We start from the raw sequence: 25,497 nt of genomic DNA on the forward strand, positions 1-25,497 counted from the left end.
GCAGAATACAAATTTCAGAGACTGTGCTGCAGAAGAGCTGACACTGGGTGGGACCTGCAGTCTTGGAGAGGTAGTGGCTTGAGAAAGACGAGATGCACGCGCTGCCCTCGCACCTTCCCTGCAGGTACTTCCTCCTCCCCGGGCACCGGCTGCTCCATCCTTGTCTGATCTCAGAACTGTTTAGGTCTGGGGCCAGGGTAGAGAAGATGACTAATGCTCATACCTAGATTAGTTTGGGGAAAATTCCGCTATAAGAGTTCCTTCATTCTTGTATCTCAGCATGAATTTGTGCTTTGATTGTCCCAGACATTCCTTGTTTAAGGACTTACCTCTTTAACAATTGTTTGAATTCACGACCAAGGTTTCCTGTTTGAACCTTTGACCCACTTGTGGAACTTACGACCTGTTTTCTCTTTTGTACAGTTCTGTACATCTTATTAATGGGGCTTCCAAGTTTTTGTTCTGTACAGTACATCTATTTTATACAATAACATGTTTTGCTGATTATAGTACTGTACTGTACAGTACTGTAACTTTATGTTCTGATATACATGAGGATCCTGCATGTACAAGTTATGCAAATAAAAGTCATCAAGTTGGAGTTTCCTTTGACCATGTCTTTGTTCTGAATATTGTAATGTACATACTATATTAAATTTGTATTTAGTGACCAATTCATTTGATGACAGATCTCTATGAACATAACTCAATCATTAAACCAGAAACGTATCGTCTTTATTGTCAGATCCACATGGGGCTCCGACTCTAAAGGAAGGAAGCCATGATGGAGGGAGGAAATTGAAGTCAGCTTCGACCAAACAATACAGGAGGTAACAATGTGTGTAGGAATATCTCTTTCGCTCCCCAAAGGAGTGCAGCACGTCTGACACTTCTCTAGACCGCCTGGAAGACTGCCAGTTCTCTGAACCGTGACCCGTTAATTTAGGTGGAACCTGTGGGAAGAGGCATGGGCCTCAGCACATCCAGAGTTCTGCTTGTGTTATGGTGATGGGCATCGCTGCTCTGCGCACCGCCAGAAGAGTGACCCTCAAAGTGTGGCCTCCAGAACAGAGTGCAGCAGCCTGTAGAAGAAGCTAGAAAAGCAGAATTTCATCCCACCCTGAGCCAGCTCAGTCAGAGATTCTCAAGCTGGACCCAGGACCTCTGCTTAACAAGACCTCTAGGTGACTTTGCTGAGATCTGAATTTTAAGAAAAACAACACAGGGCCAACTGCACCCTGTCTGATGCCTGTAGACAAGCCCCGTGGTCTCATCGATTTCAGGCAGTTTCCTCTCATAGTTCATGTACTTCACTGGGCAAGAAGTGACTAAAAGAATCCATCTAACTAAAAAAGTAAGGAAACAACAGCAGAACTAAAAAAATGAGGTTAAAACCAAAGAAAAATTTCTGCACAACAATAGAAAATAATCGTAAGAATAGAGACAATCTACAGAATAGGGGACATTGTCAAACTCTGTATCTGCCAGGGAGTTAACAAACATGATACAAAGAACTAAAAAAAGCTCTTACTAGCAAAAACCAAATAATGTAACAAAAATGGTCCAGGATTGGACTGGATATTTCTCAAAAGAAGACATTAAAAATATCCACTAAGTACATGGAAAAATGTCCAGTATCACTAACCATCAAGAAAATACAAACCAAAACCACAATGAGATGTCACCTCATCCTCTAAGAATGGTTCTTGCCAAAAAAAACGAAAGGTAACAACTGCTGGCAAGGATGTACAGAGAAGAGAACATTGCGCACTGCTGGAGGTAATATCAATTTAATTCGGCCACCAGGAAAGAGTGCGTGTAGGTTCCTTAAAAAAATTAAAATAGAGCTACTGTGTGATCTGACCATCTCACTGCTGGGTACATATCCAAGGAAATTAAGTCAGTGTCAGAGACACAACTGCAGTCCCATGTTCATGCCAACTGTATGCACAGCAGCCAGGAAATGGGAGAATCTAGCTGGTGAACGGATAAAATACAACATGAACACAAAATGAATGCTTTTCAGGCCTTCTAATGGAAGAAGTAACAACCTGCCATCTGTAACATCACGAGTGGAACTAAAGGACATTTCGCTGAGAGCCAGACACAGAAAGTTATTTCGTGATTTCACTTACATGTAGAATCTTACAGAGTTGAAAGTAGAATGCTGATTAGCAGAGCCTGGACAGGCTGCGAGGGAGGGAGCCCTGGGTAACAGTTGGAAAATAGGTATAATTTAGCAAGTGGGCAGGAGAAGTGAGTCCTGGCCTGCCATCGAACAGCAGACTGACACTGGATGAGAACAATGCAGTAGATATTTTGAGAAGCTCGAAGAAAGGATTCTGGATGCTTTTAGTATAAAGCAGTGTTAACTATTTGAAGGGGTAGATGTTTGTACACTGAGTTAAAAATTATCCAGTGCATACTTATTGTGAAACATGTGATGGTATCTAATAAATGTGTGCATGGAGGACTACCTGGATGACTCTCCTTGAAAGAAGAACAATGATCTCCATTTTGGCTGAGCCTGGCCGTATTTCCGTGTATTGATGTATAGAGCTGGCTAGGACTTTTCCTTATCCCTTCAGTTGGCTTTAAGCAATGCAAATCGGTCCAGCGCAGGTGCTGATGTGTCGCCTTTGAAGCAAGGCGACATATCAGTGTTACCCCGCCCTGTGACTCCCAGAAAACGTGTGAGCCAGGCGGGAGGGAGAGCCGTGCTCCGTGCTGTCTGCTAGGATCAAGCCTGGAGATAAGAGGCTGTGACTTCCCAGGGCATAAAACATTACACAGCAGAGCTGAAGCACTGACCACAGAACATTAGCTACCACCTCAGGTATGTTATGCAGATCACTCCTTCTGCATATCCTCTCTGCGTAGTGTGGAGGTGATTTCAGGCCTCCTACCTAGCCCCGCTCACAGCACTCACTTCCCTCAATTCTCACAGTCACTCATCCTCAGGCCACTCCCTTCTTCACGACTTAATAACACCCAGGTTCAGCCCTGGGTCTAGGCCTTTGTTCCAGTTAGCCATCCTCCTAGCTGGACTTAGGACCCCGTGACTCCCCACAACTACAAATATGCCTTAGTGTCTTTATTCTCACCATGTGTCATATTGGTAGTGGTAGATTGGGATTAACTTGCTAGAATTGCAGTAACCTTTCCTTGGGATCACAAATACAAACTTCCTGGAATGCAGTGAACACCAGGAAGGGCTCTCTATAGTGTGCAAAGGTATGCTTTTATGGATCAGTTCCAAAAATAAATTTCAAGAAAAACAAAAGTTAACCTAAGTTTTTATTGTCCATTTTCAGAGCACTCTATTGACTTCCTGTTGCTCTGATTTTCTTGTTCCTGAGTTCATTTTCTTTCTGTCCTTCATGAAACATGGAAAAAAAAGCAAACAAGTTCAGGAGAAAGGAAAAATAAATTGAATAAAATTAGGGAAATTCACAGTGTTCATGAAGTAATCAGCCAAATGACTGTAGGAAGCAAAATCTTCCTTTATTGCCGAGCACAGTGACTGAAATAAAAACAAACAATGGAATAGAGTGTGTTAGCGATATGGCTCCATGTAAGGGACATTTCACTGCACCACGAACAACCCTCCTACAGTTCATCACTGTCGCACACTACTGCTGAGAGTCTAGGTCCGTTCACTTGTGAACACCGCTTCCTCCTTCCCATACAATAGAATTCGGAAACAAACGTGGGACTCCTACGTAGCTCCTTATATTCCCATCAGTTATTTCACTCCGTCAACATCCTCAAAATTTGTTCCCAAGTTCTTTCTCTATTATTGAGCTATTAGTAGCATTAATACATTTTTGCCTTCCTCTCCTATTATTTTTAAATTTTATTTTTAATCCTCTTTATTACCTTAGACTCAACGATTAAATCATCTAAAAGACAGGGTTTCTCTGATGTTTGGCCCTAATCTATGACTTCTGAATTTATGTATCTTTATTTTTCATTGTTCTCCTTTATATATTGTTGCTCACTTTTATCCTTTAAACACTAGCTTGCTGTCTTCGGTGGTGCACTTATTAGGCATCACTGATCTCCGATATTCTGTATATTATTACTTGGGAAGCATTTACCCCTTTCACCTTTCAAAGCTCCTGAGGGAGAGTTGTCCACACAGTAGATTAGACCTTTGAAGAACACCTGGGCACCACAGCATACACGTCTGGAATCCCAGCACTCAGGAGGCTGAAGCAGAAGGATCACAAGTTGCAGTTCAGCCTGGGCAACTTGACAAGATCCTATCTCAAAATAAAAAATAAAAAAGGGTGGGGTATGCGTGCAATCCCAGCACTGGGAAGGCTGAGGCAGAGGAATTTCCAATTATTCAAGGCTACTCTGGGCTATGTAGTGAGTTCAAAGCCAGCCTAGACTATGTAGTGAGTTCAAGGCCAGCCTGCACTACAAAATGAGACCCTGTCTCACCAAACCAAAAAAGAAAGGGAAAGGAAGCAGGGCATGTAGTACAGTGTGAAGGCTGTTGAATGCTCCTCTAAGCCTGAAAGGAAAGGGACAGGAAGTGCTTTCTGGAATCCAGGAGTGAGTCACACAGAAGAGGCCACACAAAGGAAACAAGGGAGGAGAAAGCCTTTCCAAGTTGACACTGAAATAAGCTCCCAGGGAGCATCTCTACCATCATCCATGTCTCACTGTTGGGTCCACCCAACTGGATGCCAAGGACAAAAGAGTCCATACTGCACAAAAGTTCTAGGGGTGTGAGAGCTGGGAGACAAAAGCCACAGCCTTGGAGACGGCTGACATCCTCCACATTCCCATTCCAGCAGCCTCCTTCTCCTGTGTGGGCCAGTTTTACCCAGGCGCCCAAGTTGAAAGCCTACTCAGTACCTTTCTTAATAGGATCATTACACCCTCATCTTCCTGCAAATACATTATACCAAACTCCAAACTCCCAGTTCTACACTGTAGTATCTGTGAAGTTCTTTTCATTCTCTCACATTACTGCTATTTTTCTCTTCACTTCGCTCTACAATCTCTCCTGCCTATGGATCCTGCCTACTAGATATGTAGTATATAGTGCTTTCAGAAATTTGTTTGCATCCTTGTTGTTTAAATCTCCAAGACATTTATCCAGAATGCATCTCCCATTCCCAGTACATCGGCTGATGTGTATATGTGCTCAATAAATAAGTGCTGATCAGTTTAACTCAGGCTCTCTATACTTGTTAGCTAAACATTGTAATGCACTTTAAAATAGTTTATTGACATCAGTCTTGACCCTTTCCAGTATGTCATTTGCATTTTTGGTAGCACACTTTTTCACATTCATGAATAGGATATCACTACTTCATTATTTAAAACTACTTTGTGGCTAGTTGTAGCCTTCCAAATGGAGCGCATCACTCACTGAACAATTATTTTTGATGATAGACCATGTGCTAAGTAATAGACCACAGAGGGACCAGTAGACCACATCAGGGTCCTACAGTTTGAAGAGAGAAATGATAATGAAGAGATTACAGAGAGCTGTAGGAGTCTCCCTGGTGAGGCCCTAGAAGGCACAGAGACAGGAGCTCCAGGGCCTGGTCAGGGCAGAAGAGCATGTGAAGAAAGACAGTGAATGGTGAGGGGCGAACAGGCCATGTCTCGAGGAGGGGTCCACAGGCACCCTGCACTGGCGTTAGCCTGGTCTTTAAGGACCCGCAGTGATTCAGTCCTCATGTCTGCCCACTTTGTGCTCTGCACTGTCTCAGTTAGCACTACCCCTGTGGCATAGTGCGGGTTAGTGTTCACTCAGTGCTCCACGCTGAGCCCTCTCCTGTCCGTGCTCCTCTTTACCCCTGCTGGACCAAGAGATGAGAGTCTGTTGCTCAGGGAGGCCAGCTATTGCTCCTTCTGTCCTCCTTTGCTCTGTTCAGCACAAACACATTTCTCAAAGCAAGAGGACTTCTTTCCTCGGTTTTCCAGAGAAGATCTTACACCTCCCAGACACCACAAGTGCAGCGTGGGCGGCGCTGGTCTGGAGGTAGGGTTAGGGTTAGGTGTGCCCCTCTGTCTCACCCCCACAGCCTCTCAAAGGTGGAGAATTCCTCAGGGGTGCCCAGGACCCACACGCTATTTCTTCTCTGTTGTAGAAGGTAAAGGACAGCTTTTGGCCGCTCTTGAGTACAAAGAGCCAAAAGTAAGCTTCCAGGTGAATTTAATTCTCGACAAATTAAACTCCAATGTAGTGAGCGTAAACATTAATGGAAATGAGAGCAAAAAGGTGGAACGTACTTGATTTTAACTGTAAATTTGTCAATGATTATTAGTATGGTAGGCTCAAGTTACTGACCATTTATGCGTTTGTGCTACTACAGATAATAGAAGCATATTCTGAGCAATTGGTACTGATAGGATTGCAGACAGTTGAATATTTAGATAGATAGATGGATATGTTTTATGTACTACATGCATATATGGATTATATAATTATACATAGATAATTTAGCTAATGAATATTTTTTGCACAATTTTTGAATTACAATTATATTTTGAAGTCAAACCAGGCCAAAAGTAACAGGTTGGAAACAATATAAAAACTAGCAAATAAGTTGTTACTTTATCTTTATACAAGTTCACAATATTTACCACAGAAAAATTCAGTTGATAAATCGCATGTATCATTACTAAAATGTACACTGACTTTCCTCAGTTAATGTAGTTTTTATTATTATGAATATGAAAACATCAAATTAAAAATGAAAAATTCAGCAATATTCAAATTACAAAAACCCAGTGATGTCATTTTTGATTATTAAAACTCATCATCTAACCAAACATATTTAGGAACTTGAGGTCAATGTTAATCATATAGCTAATGATTTGAAAATAGGTAAGAATACGAAAATAACATACGGAAGATATTTCTTACTAACATTTCTATTTATAAAAGTTAATTGAAGCCTACAAAACTAATTTTAAAAAACCTTCTAACTACAATGTCAGATTATGATGCAAGTAGGTATTATATGCATTCATACTCACCATGAGAAACACTGTAACTCTGGATAACATGTTTGCCTTCAAGTGAAGCTTCAGTTCTCTTCTAGTGTTATAAAAGATCCTCTATGTTTATTTACTGGAATGTTTCTTAAGAAGAACAATGAGTTTACGATCATCATGCCACATTACCATACCTCATATTATTATATTTAATGACCTAATATCATAAAATCTACCCTACACATTTCCTCATTAGTGATGCCTGGGATACCACATTGACTGGCTAAAATCCTTGCTTTAAAAAAGTGATACGGAACAATCCATGACTCTTTTTTTTTTATTATTTTATTTTAAAGATAAAAGGAGGGAAACATTAACAGACATACAACATTTTACAACATATCACAAGCACAATACAGACAATACAGAGTTACAAACAAAGTGGTAGGGAATTAACAATGGTGGTTGTATTACATACTGATATCTTCAAAGTGGCTTCTCATGAAAACAGATATAGACATGCAATACTGGTCAACCAAAGACTCATTGACAGTTTCTTTCAGCATAGAAATAGAAGACAGAAGAACAACCATGTTATCTATCCTGTATATACATACATACAAAATTTCTCCTTCTTTCCCTTCTCTTTTCCCACATCCCAGAAGCCCTTTACTCTTCAGTGGTTTCCTATCATTTCACAGTGTCTATCATACCTCCGAGTTTAAATTAACTCTTTCAAGTTTTACACTAGTGACACAATGCGGTGCTTGCACATGTATGTTTGATTTATTTCACTTATGAGTATGGTCTCTAGTTGTGACCATTTAAATATAAAGGCCTCGAGTTTATCTTTCTTTACAGCTGAGTAATATTCCATTATATAAAAGTACCATAATTTTCTTATCCAATCCTCGGTGGATGGACATTTGGGTTGCTTCCACATTTTAGCAATTACAAATTGTGCTGCTATGAACATAGGTGCACATATATCACTGTGATATGATGTTTTTAGATCTTCTGGGAAAATACCCAGTAGGGGGATACTGGGTTGAATGGGACCTCTAAATCTAGTTTTCGGAGGAATCTCCAAACTGATTTCCACAGTGGTTTCACCAGTCTGCATTCCCACCAGCAGTGGAGAAGGGTTCCTATTTCTCCACAGCCTCGCCAGCATTTGTTATTGGTTGATTTCTTAATGCTAGCCATTCTTACTGGGGTAAGGTGGAATCTTAGTGTTGTTTTAATTTGGATGTGACCTTTCACAATAACATCCAAGAAATTGAAATATTTAGGAATCCATCTAACAATCCATGACTCTTAGTGAATGATGATTCCTCCAGGTATTTGGATTCGTGGTGGATCCCTTGTTTGACTTGGAATTCTGGAGATTCTATATAAAAGCAAAAGTTAATAATATGTTATTTCAGGAGCTGGGGATTTAGCTCAGCGGCACAGCACCTGCCTGGCAAGCGCAAGGTCATGAGTTCGATTCCCAGTACCGGGAAAAAAAAAAAAAATAATAATATGTTATTTCAAGTAAAGATATTTTCTTTAACTGTGTAACTTTTAAAAGTATATAAATCTGAATGCCCTTGGGCGAAGCATGTGGTAATCACGTGCTGGAATCCTTGCTGCTGCAGACACCTCTCACTTCTGTCCTTCCCTGTGTCTGCCTGTCTGTCAAGGTTTGGAAGTCTTAGATTGTGTCTTGAGGAGCATATGTGTGCGTATGCTGCCTCAGCCTTTGCTGGGGTCAGCTGTTAGGAGATAAATGTCTGATTGTGCTGTTTCTATTCCCAAGCTGACTACCATAGTTTATGTGCATGTCTATACTTATGTATGTGTACACATACACAGTTCTGGTCATAATCCAAGGTGAACAAGAACCAAATCAAATTCACTGATTAGGTTCAGTGTTGACCTTCTGGGGAAAATTGTTTCAGTTTTTGTCTAGTTTGATTTGCAATCAGAATCATGAAGAAAATTGAGTTCATGAACCAAGGTACCACTGTACATAATGACTAATAAAATGAATATTGTATATATTTAAATCTGAGATTTAAAAACAATTAAAGGCAAATGAGCACAATCTATCCATTTGTCAATACTAAATAAGTTAAAATATTTTAAATCTCAGAAACTTAGAAATCTGGAAATTAGCATATCTCAAATCTTAAAGCCTCACATACATGCAGCAGTATCACTACCTCCCAGCAAGGCAGGCAGCCAAGAGGGAGGACGGGGAGAGGGGAAATGAATGTCAGGCAATGGCGAGGTGTTCCTCGGGGTGTGCTGCAGCCCCTGCTCAGTACACCCATGGGTACGTGTGTGCTACAGCTTCACAAACATCCACTGGTGCATAAAATATTAGGGTGGAGAATAAACCTTCAGGTAAATATAAATTGTGTGAAGGATACAACAGGCCATGTGTGTGAGTTTATCAGCCCTCCAAATAAGTTGAGTAAAGAATACAGCAAAATTCACCTTGGATTTTATAGGAAAATAAAGAAGAAAGACTGGTAGATAAGAGTTTAATTGGAAGGAACACAGAATGCACGTGTGCTTGAAAACTGCAACAGAAAACATCCCTCTGATCACATTTCTCTTACGCATGAACAGGGAGCGCAGTATTTCCATGGAGCCCTCCAACATGGAGGTTGATTTAGCACGGCTTCCAGCAGATTTCAAGCCCAGGTCAACTGTGAGCTAAGCTCCAGTGAAATGAGTTTGAATGCAGTGAAGTGTTGCCTTCCCAGCCCTTCCCCTCTGAGTTCTATCCAGTTACCTCAGTTTGAGCATAACCAGGAGAAGGACTCCACAGGTGACTGTCATGCACATGACAGCATAGATTACTTCTCCTAGGAAAAGAAGATTTTTAAAAAGATCACTGGAGTTTTAGAGGGAAAAAGTAATAGAAGTGTTATAGAGAACTGACTTTGAACTGACCATTGACGCGAGAATGGAATCCAGTTAGAGTAATTTCCTTTGCATGTTTTCTGTTATAAAATGGAATGCCTTTGACATTAGACAGGATTGGATAATCTGAAAAACATGATAAAAAGGAGATGAAATTATGGAAATGTTACATGTTATTTTCATCTCTTGGGTGATTTGTTTAATACCATAACAGGGATTTATTTCTATGACACTATTTTAATATGATAAATATTCATGAAAGCAAGAAAACCCTTACATTTTAACAGCTTGTTTCCTCTCTTAATGATGCAATTTCCTTACAGAAACCACTTTTAAACCATGATTAGTAAAAGATGTAAGATATTTTATAAGATAACTCACTGTACCTTACATATAGACTATGAAAACAAGATGTAGTTATGATAAGCTACCTATTAAGATACTGGGAAATTTTCCTCCTTTTTAGGAGTGCTTGTTCTCACATGCCTCTGAGGATCTCTCATTTCCCTATGACCTACTGTCTTGAGTGAGTTCCCATGAAGCAGAATCCCTGAGCCAAACGCTACACACGGTAAAGCTTGGATTTACTTACTTCCTGCGGCTCCATCTCCCTTTGGCTCCATCTCCCTTTGGCCCCTTCACCAGCCAGACCTTCCTCTCTACTGTTAAAACCTAACTGCTTCACAGATAACAACACATGGCCTATTAACTATTATTATTCTCTTATTATTTTGCTGTGAAATTTGGTTTTATTTTCTCACAAAATAAAAAAAGCAAAAAACAAAACAAAACCTATCCTCTGTCTCTCAGAGCAGTGAGTCCTAATCATCCCGAGGCTCATGTCTTCCTGCCCATGTCTCTGCAGACTTCAGTATTTCCCTAACTCTAAAATCTTTCTTCCTACTGGTCAGGTCTTAAAAAGAAATCTTTCCTGTGGGTATGTGTTCTTTGCTCTGCCTTTTCTAATTTAAGGAAAAAATGATATAATCTTAAAAAATAATTAGTAGATTAATTTTGGTTGATTTTTATAAGGGAAATCATCCCTAGTTTTGACTCGATCTACCACAAATCCAAATACAAAGCATAACCAATATCCCAATAAGCAATTTCTTTCATGATGATGATGGTTCTCACTACTTTGGAGGCATTAACAAAACAAAGAAAAACATAGGGCAATCTTCCACTTGAGAGAGGCTTTGCTGTTTAAATGTTTCATGAGTTTGGTGGCCTGGAAATTTAGACATCTGTGCACAGCTGTTACAGTAATGAGCACACTGAGTGCCACGCTTTAGATTTAGAAGCTCCCGAGGGGCCTCCAGGCTTGCAGACAGGGCTTTGGGAAGGTGACGAAACTAAGGGTACAAAGAGCTGACTTGCTAGTCAAGGTGCTTCCTGGTAGGAGGCGGGTCACTGGAGGTGCAACCTGAAAGGCTGTGTGTACCTCCTAGGCCTCTTGCTTCTCTCTGCTTCTTGGTTGCCATGATTTTAGTGGATTTTTCTCTGCTGTGTCCCTCTGCCATGCCATTCTGCCTTGGAGAAAGCGCACTATGGACCACAACCACAAGCCAAAATAAACCTCACCTTTAAGTTGTGGGTGTCAGGTAGTTGTTCCAGCTACGAGAAAAGTGAGTGAGATATCAAGCATCAGGATATTATTTCTGGCAACAACAGGCTGTGAACAGGAAGAGAGAGGGGAAGATACAGTCCCAAAGGTCCGCTCCAGTCCTCTCTCTACCACAGGTGCTGTTGGGCACAAACCCACTTCTAGGACTCTGGGAAATTACGGTTTGAGCTTTAGGTTAAGAATACTCAGTAGCCAGACTAGAGTTTCAGTAGCAAAACTTTCAGGTGGGCTGTCCAGAAGTACCCCAAGACAAGAACTAGAAAAGTAACAGTGGTTGTTAGACAACTTGGGGCTGCCGATACAGCTCCACAGTTAGGGAGCTTGCGGTGAACTAAAACAGTTCAAACATTTTCAGCTTCAAATTTTTTATCTCCCAAGTTGCATAATAAATTACTATCATATATTTGAGAAACTTCTTCTTAGGAACTGGAAAATCAAACTCTTTAGAATATAAAAGTATGGGGGGGGCTGAGGTATAAGTATTGCAAGTTTAAGCCCAACTTGGGGAATTCAGTGACTTAAAATAAAAAATAAAATGGACTGGGGATGTAGCTCAGTGTAGCAGCTCTGGGTTCAATCCCTAGCACCAAATAAAATAAGTAAATAAATAAATAGAGTTGAGCTCAGGAATTTTTTTCACTTTTTTCCACTCTAAGGTTAGAATGGAAATAGTGAGCAATTTCGAGTAATACTGTTTCTTACGATGGCCTTTTTTTTGAAGAATTAATTTTAATCTTGTCAAATATATATTCTTTCTGAAATATATTATAATAAAAAACCATATTTAAGATAATCCAGAGCATGAAGTTTTGTTTATCTTTAAAGTATATTATATTTCGTGAAGTTTTAAGCAGATTCATGACCTAACTATATACCTAACTATATAATCTAACTAATTATTTAATATATATAATACATATAAGCTGACTAATTATTCAAATGATATTATAAATTTCCTTTCTGAAATTCTCTCCCTAAGTACATTAGCCTGATTAATATTACAATTTGATTCATCTGTCCATTAAAAAGTATTAAAAACAAATTAGGTTTATCTTTTTCATATAAAATTGTCTTCAATAATTGTTAAATATTCACCTAGAAAAGTTTAGAAAGCATCATCTCATTCACTAGATTTAACCCACATGGAACTCATTAACAAAGTCATAATAGATCAATGCCAAGAATACTATTAACGATCCCAGTGAAAACTCGAATGTGCCTAGCAATCACTCCACAATCTTAAATATTGCACCCTAGGAGAACACCAAATATCAGTTAGTGAGATTAATATTACTAGACATTTTCTGGCTACTGAAGCCCATTGGAGATTCTCCCCTTCCTTTTATAAATAGTAAGGTTTACAGTGCTTTATAGCCATGAAATTAAAGTCGGCAGTTGATAACTAACCTCAGTCCCACACCATCTGCTGTATTTATAGATAAACATGCCAGTGACTTATTTATCTTGAGTTATGTCCTAGAAGAATTAAACCCTATTACAAACTATATTATAAAATCCCTGTGCACTTTATGGGAAATCAAGATTAATTTCAACCTTGCTTTAAGAACAAATTTGAATAGTTTCTCCCTAAATGAGCTAAAAAATTGTCAACATTTCAAGTTATTTTTTCTTTTAAGATTCTTGTTCAACAGTGATTGAAAGCTGAAAAAGACTTCAATTCTGCTTTCTATAATTTATTTGGAATGATAAATGCACTATAAAAGTTACACTGCATAAGATAAAAACATTAAAAATGAATGTCAAAATTTATGAAATGTGATCATCTGGAATTAAACAGTAGATTTGTAGGCCTTCGTTTCACTTTAATTGAAACATAACAGGAGGAGCCAACTTGGAAAACAAAATTGCTTCGATCTAAAATTAGGAAAACTGGGGCTGGGGATTTAGCTTAGTGGCACAGCGCCTGCCTGGCAAGCGCAAGGCCGTGAGTTTGATTCCTGGTACCGGAAGAAAAACAAACAAACAAACAAACAAAAAAAATAAAATGAGGAAAACTGTATTCCCAGAATCGAGCAGTAATTCTTATCTTTTATTATACTATGCAAGCACTAGGAAGCTTACAATAACATAGGGAAAATGTAAGATAAGGAGAGGAATAGTTGTAGGATAAGGAGAGGAATAGTTTCTACTGTATTCATAACTTTCATAATTTTGCGTTTCACATATGGAAGTTCTTAAGGTATGAAAGTTTTCAGTAAAATAGTATAATGGTGACAGTATCACTTCTTTTGCAGATAGGTTTCTGCTATCTTTCTTTGAAACTGAAAGTCTCACTAACAGTTACCCTTTTGGACATGTGTATGATTTTACCTTGGTGAATCGTATCATTGTTTTTGAGTGGCTGAGTACTGGAGAATGAAAATAAGGAAAAAAAATAAATTTAGACATCCTGGAAAGTCTTCACAGTCCCGTGGAGTCAGGGGATGTTGCAGAGAGTTTTGTAAGTTATTGCACTTTTAAATGGGGAAAATATAAATAAAGCAGTATTTCTTTCTTATGAGTAGATTTACAGGTCTGCGGGAAACCGGAAGTGAACGTAGGACCTGTGCTGCTCGTTCCCCTTATTCAGCAGCCTCCTTGACAGCCAACACCGAGTCTAACTTACAGTGGAATTAGCCTGTCGTTGTGCCCCGTGCCTGCAGTTTCCAGTGGCCGAACAGCGTGCAGCGTCACATTTCTCCAATGGCACGTGCGTTACCGTGCAGCATCTGATTATATTTACTTAGTTTTATTTTTAACAGACATTAGTCAGGCATCTTCACATAAATCACTATTTTTCACCCTTTCTAAGATGTAAATCCAGTCTCCCCGGAGCAATGCACAGGCTTACTCAAGCAATGAAAATTCGTGAAGCAATGTCCTTCGCTGGAGATTAATTCTAATTTGTATACTGATAGGCACAAAGCAAGCATCCTGGCCACTGGGTCAGAGACATCTAAGAAAAGCAAAGAATTTGGAGGATTTCTTTGCGTTTCTCTTTTTGTATTGAAAACTGAGACTAGTAATTGCTAAACTAGCAAGACTGTTTTAAAGATTCTTCGCTATTTAATTCTTTATTATTAAAATTGATATCTGCCTAACAGTTCTTGGGGGCCTCCGGGGGAAAGTGCACAATGAGAGTGAGAACGGAAATGAACGCGAGGATGAAAGGAAGGAGTCACTGCGCTTGCGAGTGCCTTTCCTCCTTCACTTCCTTCTCCCCTTTCCTTCCTTTCCTCCATTTTTCCGACCTTTCTTTGAGTTGTGAGCACTTAACTGTCGACAAACACTGGAGGCAGAAAGGCATCTGCGCGTGCTTTCTCAGTATTTTATACCCCCCGTTTCTTGCACTTTGTCACTCCCAAAGACCGCGTTCCGGATGATGTCTGAGATCACAGCCTGATACACCCCCTTCCCTGGCGTCCTCACTGCCTGCGCTGCCCTCGCAGAGGACCCCGCCCTGCTCCGCAGAGGGCCAGCACCACAGCAGTGTTTAGTGATCGTTGTTCACCAGCCAATAGCGTGAGTTATGTCGCCTCTTCACCCTGTCTCGCCAAGCACTTCCAGCCAGGCTGCTGAGGGAAAGTGACCTTTCAAGGTCATCTATGGCCACTGCGGCCTTTCAGTTTACTTTTCCTTTTTGCTTCTCCCACCAACCCCAACTTCCAAGTCTGGAGCATTACAAAGCTGGCCCTCTGCTCTCTTCTCCTTTTAAGAAGAAGAAATCTAGTCGCAAAGTGATCTCAATTTTCCAGTGATTTTAAGTGAAATAATGATTTATATCCAGCTGCCTTCTCGGTATCATTGCTTGCGTATCGCAAAACTACTTCAAATTTAGTAAGTGACAAACTAAACTTAAAATTCCCTAATTAAAATAATGTCTCATCTTAGTAAATGATAAAAGTCTTTCATATCATTTAATTAATCCAGAAATAACCCTTGATTTTTCCCTTTACCTCAATCACATGCATGCCTCATCTGTCAGTTAGTGGTTGGGGATCAGCTTGTCCTGGGAGTTGAAATGGGGCCTTGCACACGATTGGCCTGTATCTTTCTTCTTTCACTGCCCTCCCTACTGAACTAGCTAAAGCCATAATCATACTCCTTGAGAACTGCTTTGATAAGTACTTGCACTATTCTCAAGTTATCTTCCTATCTTCACTCCTAGCTATCTCAAATCAATAGCAATCGGAGTGACTAAAATCCCTAACCAAATAGTGTACCTTCCCTACTTAACATTTTTAAAAAGCTTTTAAGTGAAGTTAAAATGAAAATCCCAGGACTTGACCAAGTCTAGAAGGTCCTACATGACCCTTTCAATCCTATACATTCATCTTTGCCCACTTTGTTAGGGTCACTGAAAATCTCCTCTCCCAACCTTCCAGTTTATCCAATATCCCAAGTCTTTTTTTTTTTTTTTTTTTTTTTACTGGTAGAACTGTTGCTGTTACCTTTTCCTGGAGTAGAATTCTTTTTCTTCAAGTGTCCACTAAAGACTACTTTCTTGGAAATAGCTTCCCCAGCTATTGTACAATAGTAGAACCCTCTGTTGGTTTTTATTTCCAAAACCCGATTTCAATAGGACACAGTAAATTCAAATATTTTAGGGGAGACTGATTCTTCTAAATGGCTTCTCATGGAAAACTAGTTCTATATAATATTTTTATATGTTAAATAAATAAAAGAAGCCATAAGCAAATGGCTTTGGAAGATTCTGTGTAAGACAAATTACTTATGTGATTTGTTTTTTAGTGCAAGAGCTTTCCACTTATTAATATAACTGTTTGGAACACAGTGCCTGCATTTATTTTGCCCAGAGGATAGATCTGGGAATCCACGTGACTGGTGATAAGCACTTACATATTTTGGGTATACATTGGATGTTCTTGGAAAAACTTTATTTTTAACTATGCAGTGGAGAGCTGGAAAACATCATATGAACACCATTCTGTGTCCCTAAATGGAAGCACTAAATTATAGTTTTCAGGCTTCACTAAGCACACACATATATAAGCACCTGGCACCACAATGTCTCCTATTCAGATCCTGGGAGCCCAGCAGATCTCTCACCAGTGGTTTGGGAGAAGCGTAAGGAAATATGACAGACTTGCATTCCAAATCCTTAGAAATCAGATGGAGGATTTTTAGACATGAAGAGGATAAAAGTAGGAGCAAAAAAGAGCAAGGGATGCTTCTGAAAACAGAAATTCCATGATCAAGGCAAAGCTTAGGAGCCGAGTCCCACTGTGGAAGGTAGTTTGGTAGGTGAGTTCTAATTAGGATGTACAGCAGAAATTTAGGGTTGAGAAAAATAAAAACTCCAAATACATGATAGAAATGGAGTAGAAGAGAGAGAGAGAATAGAGCATGTATTTAAAGTGAAGGTTCTTATTAAAAAGAATGATGCACAGTGTACCAACAGAAGCATTAGCATAAAATATGGGTTAGAAAGTGCCTTTGCCTCCAACTACCCACTCATTTGAAGGCGATTACTGAGAATCTATATGCTCATCTTTAAAGGGGCATATCCAATACAGAAATTATTGTTAAAAATCAAGTACAATAAGGTGTGAAGGGATCTTAGAACCGTGTTTGGAACAAAATAGGTGCTTAATAAATGTTGCCTTTATTCACTATTATTCAGCTTAGAGTTTTACTTGATAAGGCAAATGAAATGAACAGGGTCAAGTAAAAAATCTGGAGTGAAGACAAAAGAACAACAGAGGAGAAGACAGTTTGTCATCGCTCATGCCGTAGCCCGCCATAAGGAGGAGGTAGCCCGTGTCAGGGAATCAGAGAGCTAAATCGCAATCTTGGAGGAGTCGTCTACCGCGTCCACTACATTTGGACAGTTAATGTAATCTTCAAGCCTGCTTGTCCTGTGCAGCTAGGGGATTGCGATCAAGTGTACTATTTTCAGTGAGGATTCACTGCTCTTCTACTGTAAAATAAAAAGGGGGCAGGCGCCCTGTGAGTCTGAGCAGCACCCTCAGTGAGGGCACTGCCTGACCATGACTCGTGTCTCTAGCAAATGAGAGCAGAGAAGATGTGTGTTACAGCCAAGCAGACCCTGCAGGGACGTCCTGCTCGTGTTCGTCCCACTGCCCTAGGAACGGAGAGTTCCAGACAGCGGCTGCGGCTTTGTCCTCACTCTAGAAACTGGAAACAGACACTTCGCAGGCGGCTGGAGGCTGCAGGTTGTAGGATGTAGAAGTCTTTGCCTTCTTAAGCTACCAGAATTTGGCAATTGTATGTTACTGTACAGCATACCAAAAGCTGATGAATTCAGGCATAATTACACACCACCAATGGAAACTGCTGATGGACGGTCGGTGTGTTACAAAGAGTAGCTCTTTCTTTGCTCTCCACTCCTCCCTCAGTTGAATGCTAAGTCACAGGAGAAGAAAACAGGAAAAGGCATCTGTGATGGTCAACTTTCTGCTGCTGTGGGAATCACCAGAGAAAATCAGCCGGAAATGAGGAAATCTTGGGACGCAGCCATGGAGGTAAGGCTGCAAGTTGCAGTACGTGTGGCAGCGTGTGGCAGAAGAAACCTGCTCCGCTTGGAAAGCCGGAAGCACAGCAGGAGAGAAAGGAAAGCGAGTGTCCCAAATCCCTTCCAGGGCGCGCCCTCGGCAGCCTACCTTCCTCCACAGATGGCCTTCCGGAGGTGTTTCCACCCCACAAGGGCCACAGCCTGCTCAGCACTTCCTCCACATGTGGACTTCGGGACACTTAAGATCCAAACCTCAGCAACGTTTGAGCAAAGTGCGAAGGAGCACAGTGGTCTGCAGAGAAGTGGGGGAACCTCAAGGATCTTTCCACCGCCACAGCAGGAACATTTTCTCCCAGCTTGGAAACAAAGCAGGGAAGGGTGTGCATTCAATGCAGTCTCTCCTCACTGGGCTTAGGTCTGCGTTAGTTTCAGGTTCAACTTATCTCAAAAATAAGTTCAGTATTGGGGGGAACATCATTATCTCTACTAGGATTAAATTATATCCCAGACAGGACCACATTATTACTAATCCTGAAAATCCTTAGGCTGTCTTAAAATACAAGACATTAGCACTTTTGTAAATATGGATTTTCCAGCTGTTCTGTTACTTTACACAAATCCACAAAGACAAAATGAGAATTAGAGATAAAAATAGTTTAGCAGTCAATGTAGACATTCAAGCAAAGGGAGCAGTAGGGTAGCACAACGGAAAGAGGCCAGGCTTTGGCTTCCAGCCATGGATTCAAGACCCTGTGCTAAAATGTGCTAAATGTTTAGTTTGGACTACTTTTCCTTTTCCTTTTCCTTTTTTTCCCTTAAAGTCTTCTGTGCCCCAATTTCCTATTCTACTAAAACAGGATAATACTACTATTGGCTCATTATGAGGTATAAATGAGTCAAGGTGAAAAGTTATCTCACAGAAGGTAGACATACAATAAAAGCTATTATTTTTTAATTAGAAAAGTATATTTTGACAGTGGTTACATATTACTATCAACTATAGAGCACTTATTGTTAATGATTTGTAATTTCTGTTGTTGTAGGCTTTGATTAATAGGCCAACAAAAAAGTGGAGATAAAACACAGTGTGTTCATAACTTTACAAAACCTCTGCAAATATGCTAAATGTATATCCAGGGTGGAAAGTCAGTGTTAGAGAAAAGGAAATATATGATTTTGGAAGTGAGAAATCAGAGTGTAAACCACATTTCATAGTCTAGTGCAATAAAGTTCTCACTAAAGGGGAGGGCAGGGAGGAGCAGGCTTGAGGTTGGGAGTTATAGTTAATAATACAGGCCTTACAAAATAAGCAATTGGTGACAAACAAGGTACAAAGGTGGTAACAGGTAAGTCAGATTTACCAACTGAGAAACAATTAGATCAGTAAAAGATGTTACCACTTTAAAAGTCCCTTTCCAGCTTGCTACCTGGCAGTATTAGAAGAATAAAAACAGTGAAAAGCAACAATATTTCCATTATAGAAGGGGTGCTGGAATTGAAGTTTAGGCCAAATAGAGAAATTGATTGGGTCAAAGCAGCCATGTAGAAGTGCTGGAAGTAGTTATTAGGGTCGTAGCATATGTTTAGCTTATATTTTCAAGGTAATAACTACCATATGTAGTTCAAACAAAAATACCATTGTAAGCTTTACGCTGTGTTATACTGGGAAGGGAGAGAGTGAATGAGACTCAGGCACTGACCTGGAAACCTGAAGCACAACCAGAGGCATCTTTTCCACACGTCCCGGTAACACTGCGTGGTGCTCTCAGGGCAGGGCACCCCTCACAGAAGCTCCGCACACTGATCTACGTGCCTTTCCTCCTTCCAGAGGGATTTGTCTCCCAACTAAGTAGGCAGACACTCAAGACACTTGTGGCCTCCGACCTTTTCCCCTTTTTAATGTGTTTTTATTAGTACACATTTGCAGTACATATTGACTACACTTATAATAAGGAGCTGGTCCGTGTGTTTCCATTCTTTTTTGCCTCTTTTCCCTCCCAGCCCTCCCTGCTCCCTCTGACTTCTGATCCCCTTCCCAGACGACTTTTTTTTGCAACTCAGGTGTTCTGAAAGCAGCCAGGGTGCACCGCAGAGAGCGTCCCCCTCACAGCACTCAGGCCCTCACAGAGCACCACATCTGGAATACGGCAAACACAAAGTACAGAAGCGGCCTCAATGGCAAAAATAGGAAACCACTGCACCCTGAAGCAAAGCAACAGGGAGGAAAGAGACAGACATGGATGTCTCTGTCACACAGCAACGGTCAAAGCATCACTACATGGTCACTGATGCCAAGCACAACCTTCATCCACCTCGCATTGTTTTATCTGGTTTAAAAATGGATTTGTTTCCTCTGACTTACACCACATGTCCTAAATATATGCTTTCCAAAGAGTGATGAGGGGGGAGAACAAAAGTTGTTTTGCTCATTTTTACAGTTTACTAGACATCAGTGTGATTTTAGAGCACTCTCACAACCTTTTGACTGAGAGAATATTACTAATATTTACAGTGTTGTAAAGGATTTTCAAGAATCCAGGAAAATAATGACGATGACCCGCTGCCATCACCAGTGAACTCTCCGTAAATCCTTACTTGTTGCTCAGTTATCTCTCAAAGGTCTTTGCCTAAACCAGCATTTTCCGAAGAGCCCCTCTTTAAGATCATATCCAGCACACAGGTGCCAGTCAGGAAGTGGTGCGAGCCCGCATATGGTGTTTTATGGGAACACATTTGACGCTATTATAGTGCTGTCACAAGAATACTTGGCACTGTAAACCAGGAATACACATGCTCATAATAAATGATCTTCATGACTTCACATACACACTCATGATGCACGAAGCATAAAGGAAAGATTGCTTATTTTATGCAGCTTTGGCATTAACTCCACCCCAATTATGGGCAACAAGGGGATTGTTTAAAGCCAATGAAAGCATAAGGGTGGAAAACAGAAAGATAACCTGATGCTTTTGTAACAGTTTTGTGCTGTTTTATTTCCCTCCATGATCTTAAGTCCTCTTCTCTAACGATGCCTCAATGCCTCAGTCGTCAACGGCAACTCTTTAATCTTTGCTTTTTGGCTGCAGCAAAGAACAAAGGTAGTCACAGATGATCACACAGCATCTTACGCCCAGGGACTGACTCCTTCCTCTCCCTTCCCTTGGCAGAGCCTGTGCCTTCTGAGGGTGAAGCAGGGAGAAAGTGGAGGGGCGAAGGTAGGAGCCAGCTGTGCTCCTGTTGTTTCTGCGGGGTTTGTACACTGCAGTATTTCCAGATTACAGCCCGCGAAGCATTTTCTGCAAAATAAGGAGCCAAGCCAAATTTTTTTTGTGTTTCAGGTCTGCAGACAAAATTTGAACCAGCTGGATTTTATTGAGAACTTTTGTGTGCAAGAAAACCTAGCAGTGAAACTAAAGCCAGCATTTGTATCTACTGGAATGGGATGCCTCCCGCGCCGGTTCTCTTAAGAGGGTAGTGAATTTTGAAAGGTCCTAAAATAAAACCTGCCAGACAATTCCTCAGAGTGTCTGATGGGAATCTTAGCCAACAAATGTAGATATGATGCTTCCCTTAGTTCATTCTTCAGAGAGAGAAGCTGGGTCTCTTTCTCTGCAATCTGATTTTAAATTACCCAAATTAAAACAGAATCCCTGTGCACAGGTCCTGAGAAAAGTAACTCAACAGGCACATTTCTTTAGCCTCATGACACACACGACAGTGCAGTACAGTGTATCGTACCTGCAGTCGTACCTGGTCTGCGTGGTGGGCAATGGCCTACTGACTGGATGTGCAGATGGCAGAAGTGAGCCTCATCCTTGGTGTGTGCCTTAGATGGAAATTATTATTTCTTACTTTAAAATTATGCAATTTTATAGATTTATACATATAAGTCATAGAATCACAGAAACATGTCCTATTGTTATGGGATACATTATAAACATATTCAAAAATTGGAAAGTAAAGCAATAAAATATAACAACAATAGAGAGAACCATTTCACTCAAAATCTCAATTTGAGCAGATGAAAGAATGAGTATTTTTACAAAGACTAGGAAAGAAATGATACAAGATTGCTTCAAATTTCACTGCAATCTTTACTTTTTTTTTTGTCTTTTTTGAGACAGGGTCTCACTATGCAGTTCAGGCTGGTCTTGAGCTCACTCTAGCCCAGGCTGGTGTCAAACTTGCAAGGATTCTCCTGCCTCAGCCTCCTGAGTGCTGGGATTAGAGGCGTGTGCCACCATGCCCGGTTCAGTGCAATCTTTAAAAGGAGAATTTCTTGATATGACTGTTGGTCTTTCTGGTAGGAGCCGGCCCTGGTAGGGGCTATGAAGGCTTAATGAATATGTCCAGTTCTTGAGCACAATCTCAATCACAAAACCAGCAAACACTGAGCAGATCCAATACCAGAGACCACCTATTTCTGTGATACCAGCACCAAAATCTAATGAATGAGAAATCTGATGTTTATGGAAAAGATAACTGACCTTCCCTATACCACCAGGTAGTTAGGAATCAAACTCATTTCCTAGGCTTTTGCTCTTCATAAGGCATCAACCCCTTCTCATCAAACACTTCTTTCAAATATCCTCTTGTTCTATGCATACAGGTTTCCTGGGAAGTGTAATCTTTATAATTAGTTAACAATTATAAATATCACATAATTAGATGAGAAAAGTATATTATAGTGTTTAAAATCATAGTTTCTAGTGCCAAAAAACCTTTCTTGTTTAAGTTCTGGCTCCGTTTGTTTTCTGTTTGATTTGGACAAGTTACTAACTTTTAAGTGCCACAGTTTCCTTTTGAGTAAAATAAAGCATACCTATTTAAAGTGCAAAAATTAAATTAATTAAAATGTACTGAAGGGGTGGAATTATGTCTGATGTAGAGTTAGTGTTCACTTTCTCAGGACCTGGAGGAAACAAACACCAAGTCAGCTGTGTGCACAGGCAGGACGCAGTTTTAGAGGGCCAGTCTATCTTCAGATGTTCGTCAGTCTTCCCTTTGAAGGGCATACCTTGTGCAGCTTCAGTTTCTCCACGCTATTATTGTGCAATGTTGGGATAAAGCTGCAAGGAAGTCCATGAACATTTTCACTGTAGTCATTAAAATGCTGGGATTATTTCCAAGCATTGGTCCATATCCTGATATCACTGATATGATGTGATGCTTTAAAGATCTTATGTTGGTCCTTAATCATTCACTCTTTCTGCAGTTTCTTTACGGCAAGTGATAGTATGCTTGAAAAATCACTGCATTATATCAAAAGTAGTGTTGAATGCAAGGCTCCATACCCAGCTGAAACTACAGGTTCCACTATACTAAACTGGCATCTTCCACTATAATCTTCACTATAGCATCAGACAGGGTGGAGAAGTCCAATAGTCTGTTCAATTGTCTGACTTTCTCATTTCTATCTTCAGAGGTCAGTAAATCTAGAATGAGCCTAAAAGCTTGTGAGTTTTTTATCTGTAGAGTTCTGATGCAGATTTCAATTGCTGGAACCAAATGTCTTTTAAAGTTGCAGAAGTTACTACGGAAAATACGAAGTACTCAAAAGCACTCAGACTGCGCTTTAGATATTCAAACAGGAAAGCTGGCCCAGCTGGCGGGCACACTCCATCTCCAAGCTTAATTTCACTGCCATCAGCACTACTGCATTCTCTTAACGTTGTATGTGGTACACTGAAACTAGGCTGATGCCACTGTACTGATGATTTCCAGTTCTTGATTTTTATCACATCAGTTGTTACCAACATGGAAGGTAAAATTATGGAGTCAATCAGAATCTTTCCAGTGATCCAAGTCTCCATTTTCACATTTATCACATGATGACCACTGATATTTATGGATGTAGGATATAGTAATTCCTTGTTCATACTTAATAAAATCAAGCAGTGCCCTCTTGCTATTGAGTCCGGGATGTTTATTGTTTAAGATCAACAGGAGGTCATGAGAACTTTTGTTTTGCTGACTTGGTAAGAAATCTGAAAACACTTGAGGATCGTGACACTAGGGATAATGTCAGAAAGCAACCGATGTCAAAACTCCCTTTGTGGAGGTACATATCATGTGCTTGACAGTTCAGATTCTGGAGGGTTTTCAGGGAAGTATCAAGGAGTACTCTGAGCCAGGATTTATGAAAGTGTAGTTACTGGATGGGCAGTGGCAATACATCTGCGAACTTGCTAGCAGTGCACATATCCACATTATATCCTACACTTATTGAGTCAGAAACTCTGGCAATGGGGGCCCAATAGTATGTGATTAACAAGCCCTCGGGGTGACTCCAGTGTTGCTAAAGCTTGAGACTCACTGCTTTGTATTAGCATAAGAGCTCAAGAGTTTGCTCAACTGTAAGGACATCTACTTGAACACTTTCCAAACATTAATACAACAGAGTCCATGAAAAATTGATTACTGGATTGCCACAATGCATTAAATCATTTATCATTTGTTTTTCATCAGCAAGCAGGTTATTGTACATATTACATATAATAATAATATTTTTCTTAAAAAATGGAAGATCATCTACCTAGGTCATTGCTGTACCCACTGGGATCTCTGGATAAATAGCATCAGCCTCCTCTGGGTTGGAATGTAAAAGTCAGGCCCCACCCCAGACCTACTGGAGGGAAATCTGCATTTTTATCTAGGAACCTTGTGATTCTTATGCACAGTGAAGTAGGTGGCTGGTTAGGTTTAACTGGCCATCTCTCCTGTAATCATTCTGAGATAACACCATTTAAGAAGTGAACTATCCAAAGCATATGACACCTTAGAGCTCCCCAAAACTGTCTTCCCACTTTCATCCCTGACAACCTAATTATGCAAAGTCTGCTGGTTTCTGTGATTTACCAGAGTCCTCAAAATCAACAGACAGGCTTATTATTTACCAGGCTCTACTATGTCACAGTTACTTTGTGAATTAACTGTTACAACCTTTGTATGGACAATGGGGGCTAGGGATGATTATTATAATCTCCATTTCAGATGTGAGGGCTGCATCACCCCTCCGAGGCTGTGCCCTCTTAAGGACAATCAGTTCTCCCAACAGGACATTGACTACCAGCAGTACTGTTCATCAGAGTCTTTAATCAAAATCCAAGAGTTGGCCTGGGAGAGAAGGAGAGTGAAGGAAGGGGCTCTGTTAATGTTTTGGATTTGAAAGCTAATAAAGGTTAAATACACTGATTTATCCCTGAGGAGCAAACCCAAAGAAATACCCAAAACTCTAAGTCTATAAATTAAAGCACATAAAAGCTAAAAGTTACAAAATTTACTATGGAGTTCTACACTGAGTGGTAACTAAATTCATTTTAAAGAAATGGTTTATTTGCTTTTATTATTCTTTTTATTGCTGACTTTAAATATACATGCCTGTTCTTTTAAGTATTCAAAAGAGTTTGCAAATAATGAAAAACAAGATCCTGAAGGAATAATTACTGATTTCTAAGAGGAAAAACATACATTTATAAGTGAGTGTCTATGA

At 40.2% G+C, this 25,497-nt stretch overlaps 1 protein-coding gene across 1 annotated transcript in view; it reads right to left on the reverse strand.

Annotated features, from left to right (window-relative positions):
• Positions 1-8,223: 8,223 nt before the first annotated feature.
• Gfral (GDNF family receptor alpha like) overlaps positions 8,224-25,497 on the reverse strand; it is a 49,750-nt gene continuing 32,476 nt past the window's right edge. Inside the window, exons 7-9 of the mRNA XM_005377916.2 lie at positions 9,913-10,008; positions 9,752-9,824; positions 8,224-8,356 (exon numbers count right to left, since the gene is read on the reverse strand). Of these exons, the coding sequence (XP_005377973.1) occupies positions 8,284-8,356; positions 9,752-9,824; positions 9,913-10,008 (242 nt within the window). The 3' untranslated portion in view covers positions 8,224-8,283. The remainder of the gene's footprint in view (positions 8,357-9,751; positions 9,825-9,912; positions 10,009-25,497) is intronic.

This window comes from Chinchilla lanigera, unplaced genomic scaffold, assembly GCF_000276665.1.
Source record: "Chinchilla lanigera isolate Chin_1 unplaced genomic scaffold, ChiLan1.0 scaffold00010, whole genome shotgun sequence".
Lineage (NCBI taxonomy): Eukaryota > Metazoa > Chordata > Mammalia > Rodentia > Chinchillidae > Chinchilla > Chinchilla lanigera.